General features: G+C 44.7%; 1 protein-coding gene across 1 annotated transcript in view; it reads left to right on the top strand.

Moving 5' to 3' along the window:
• Positions 1-3,209, top strand: part of LOC114563313 (ATP-binding cassette sub-family A member 1) — a 36,102-nt gene that overhangs the window by 11,545 nt on the left and 21,348 nt on the right. The window contains exon 5 of the mRNA XM_028590158.1: positions 628-682. Coding sequence (XP_028445959.1) covers positions 628-682 — 55 coding nt within the window. The remainder of the gene's footprint in view (positions 1-627; positions 683-3,209) is intronic.

Below are 3,209 nucleotides of genomic sequence, written 5' to 3'. Positions count from 1 at the left end.
ACCTTCATCAGGTAACTGTCCCCAAAAAACACCCCCAAAACACCTTCATCAGGTAACTGTCCCCAAAAACACCTTCATCAGGTAACTGTCCCCAAAAAAACCTTTCATCAGGTAACTGTCCCCAAAAAAACACCTTCATCAGGTAACTGTCCCCAAAAAGGTAACCTTCATCAGGTAACTGTCCCCAAAACACCTTCATCAGGTAACTGTCCCCAAAAACACCTTCATCAGGTAACTGTCCCCAAAAACACCTTCATCAGGTAACTGTCCCCAAAACACCTTCATCAGGTAACTGTCCCCAAAAACACCTTCATCAGGTTCCCCAAAAACACCTTCATCAGGTAACTGTCCCCAAAACACCTTCATCAGGTAACTGTCCCCAAAAACACCTTCATCAGGTAACTGTCCCCAAAAACACCTTCATCAGGTAACTGTCCCCAAAAACACCTTCATCAGGTAACTGTCCCCAAAAACATCCTTCATCATCAGGTAACTGTCCCCAAAAAACACCTTCATCAGGTAACTGTCCCAAAAACACCTTCATCCTGTCCCCAAAACACCTTCATCAGGTAACTGTCCCCAAAAACACCTTCATCAGGTAACTGTCCCCAAAAACCCCTTCATCAGGTAACTGTCCCCAAAAACACCATCAGGTCACAGTCCCCAAAAACACCTTCATCAGGTAACTGTCCCCAAAAACACCTTCATCAGGTAACTGTCCCCAAAAACACCTTCATCAGGTAACTGTCCCCAAAAACACCTTCATCAGGTAACTGTCCCCAAAACACCTTCATCAGGTAACTGTCCCCAAAAACACCTTCATCAGGTAACCCCAAAACACCTTCATCAGGTAACTGTCCCCAAAAACACCTTCATCAGGTAACTGTCCCCAAAAACCACCTTCATCAGGTAACTGTCCCCAAAAACACCTTCATCAGGTAACTGTCCCCAAAAACACCTTCATCAGGTAACTGTCCCCAAAAACACCTTCATCAGGTAACTGTCCCCCAAAACACCTTCATCAGGTAACTGTCCCCAAAACACCTTCATCAGGTAACTGTCCCCAAAAACACCTTCATCAGGTAACTGTCCCCAAAAACACCATCAGGTAACTGTCCCCAAAAACACCTTCATCAGGTAACTGTCCCCAAAACACCTTCATCAGGTAACTGTCCCCAAAAACACCTTCATCAGGTAACTGTCCCCAAAAACACCTTCATCAGGTAACTGTCCCCCAAAAACACCTTCATCAGGTAACTGTCCCCAAAAACACCTTCATCAGGTAACTGTCCCCAAAAACACCTTCATCAGGTAAAAACACCCCATCAAAAAAAAACACCTTCATCATCAAAAACACCTTCAACTGTCCCCAAAAACACCTTCATCAGGTAACTGTCCCCAAAACACCTTCATCAAACTGTCCCCAAAAACACCTTCATCAGGTAACTGTCCCCAAAACACCTTCATCAGGTCCCCAAAAACACCTTCATCATCAGGTAACTGTCCCCAAAAACACCTTCAAACTGTCCCCCAAAAACACCTTCATCAGGTAACTGTCCCCAAAAACACCTTCATCAGGTAACTTCATCCCAAAAAACACCTTCATCAGGTAACTGTCCCCAAAAACACCTTCATCAGGTAACTGTCCCCAAAACACCTTCATCAGGTAACTGTCCCCAAAAATCACCCCCAAAAACACCTTCATCAGGTAACTGTCCCCAAAAAACCTTCATCAGGTAACAGTCCCCCAAAACACCTTCATCAGGTAACTGTCCCCAAAAACACCTTCATCAGGTAACTGTCCCCAAAAACACCTTCATCAGGTAACTGTCCCCAAAACACCTTCAAAAAAAACACCTTCATCAGGTAACTGTCCCCAAAAACACCTTCATCAGGTAACTCCCCAAAAACACCTTCCCCCCAAAAACACCTTCATCAGGTAACTGTCCCCAAAACAGGTAACTAACTAACTCCCCAAAAACACCTTCATCAGGTAAAAACACCTTCATCAGGTAAAAAACACCTTCCCAGGTAACTGTCCCCAAAAACACCTTCATCAGGTAACTGTCCCCAAAAACACCTTCATCAGGTAACTGTCCCCAAAAACACCTTCATCCCCAAAAACTGTCCCCCAAAAAACACCTTCATCAGGTAACTGTCCCCAAAAACACCTTCATCAGGTAACTGTCCCCAAAAACACCTTCATCAAACTGTCCCCAAAAACACCTTCATCAGGTAACTGTCCCCAAAAACAATCAGGTAACTGTCCCCAAAACACCCAGGTCATCAGGTAACTGTCCCCAAAAACACCTTCATCAGGTAACTGTCCCCAAAAAACACCTTCATCAGGTAACTGTCCCCAAAAACACCTTCATCAGGTAACTTCATCAGGTAACTGTCCCCAAAAACACCTTCATCAGGTAACTGTCCCCAAAACACCTTCATCCCAAAAAAACAGTCCCCCAAAAACACCTTCATCAGGTAACTGTCCTTCATCAGGTAACTGTCCCCAAAAACACCTTCATCAGGTAACTGTCCCCAAAAACACCTTCATCAGGTAACTGTCCCCAAAAACACCTTCATCAGGTAACTGTCCCCAAAAACACCTTCATCAGGTCCCCCAAAAACACCTTCATCAGGTAACTGTCCCCAAAAACACCTTCATCAGGTAACTGTCCCCAAAAACACCTTCATCAGGTAACTGTCCCCAAAACACCTTCATCAGGTAACTGTCCCCAAACACCTTTCATCAGGTAACTGTCCCCCAAAAACACCTTCATCAGGTAACTGTCCCCAAAAACACCTTCATCAGGTAACTGTCCCCAAAAAACACCTTCATCAGGTAACTGTCCCCAAAAACACCATCAGGTAACTGTCCCCAAAAACTTCATCAGGTCAGGTAATCTGTCCCCAAAAACACCTTCATCAGGTAACTGTCCCCAAAAACACAAACTGTCCCCAAAAACCTTCATCAGGTAACTGTCCCCAAAACACCTTCATCAGGTAACTGTCCCCAAAAACACCTTCATCAGGTAACTGTCCCCAAAAACACCTTCATCAGGTAACTGTCCCCAAAAACACCTTCATCAGGTAACTGTCCCCAAAAACACCTTCATCAGGTAACTGTCCCCAAAAACACCTTCATCAGGTAACTGTCCCCAAAAACACCTCAGGTAACAGTCCCCAAAAACACCCTTCATCAGGTAACT

This window comes from Perca flavescens, chromosome 10 (genome assembly GCF_004354835.1).
Source record: "Perca flavescens isolate YP-PL-M2 chromosome 10, PFLA_1.0, whole genome shotgun sequence".
Lineage (NCBI taxonomy): Eukaryota > Metazoa > Chordata > Actinopteri > Perciformes > Percidae > Perca > Perca flavescens.
Note: the sequence above shows the minus strand (reverse complement) of the source record. Positions and strands in the feature narration are given on the sequence as shown.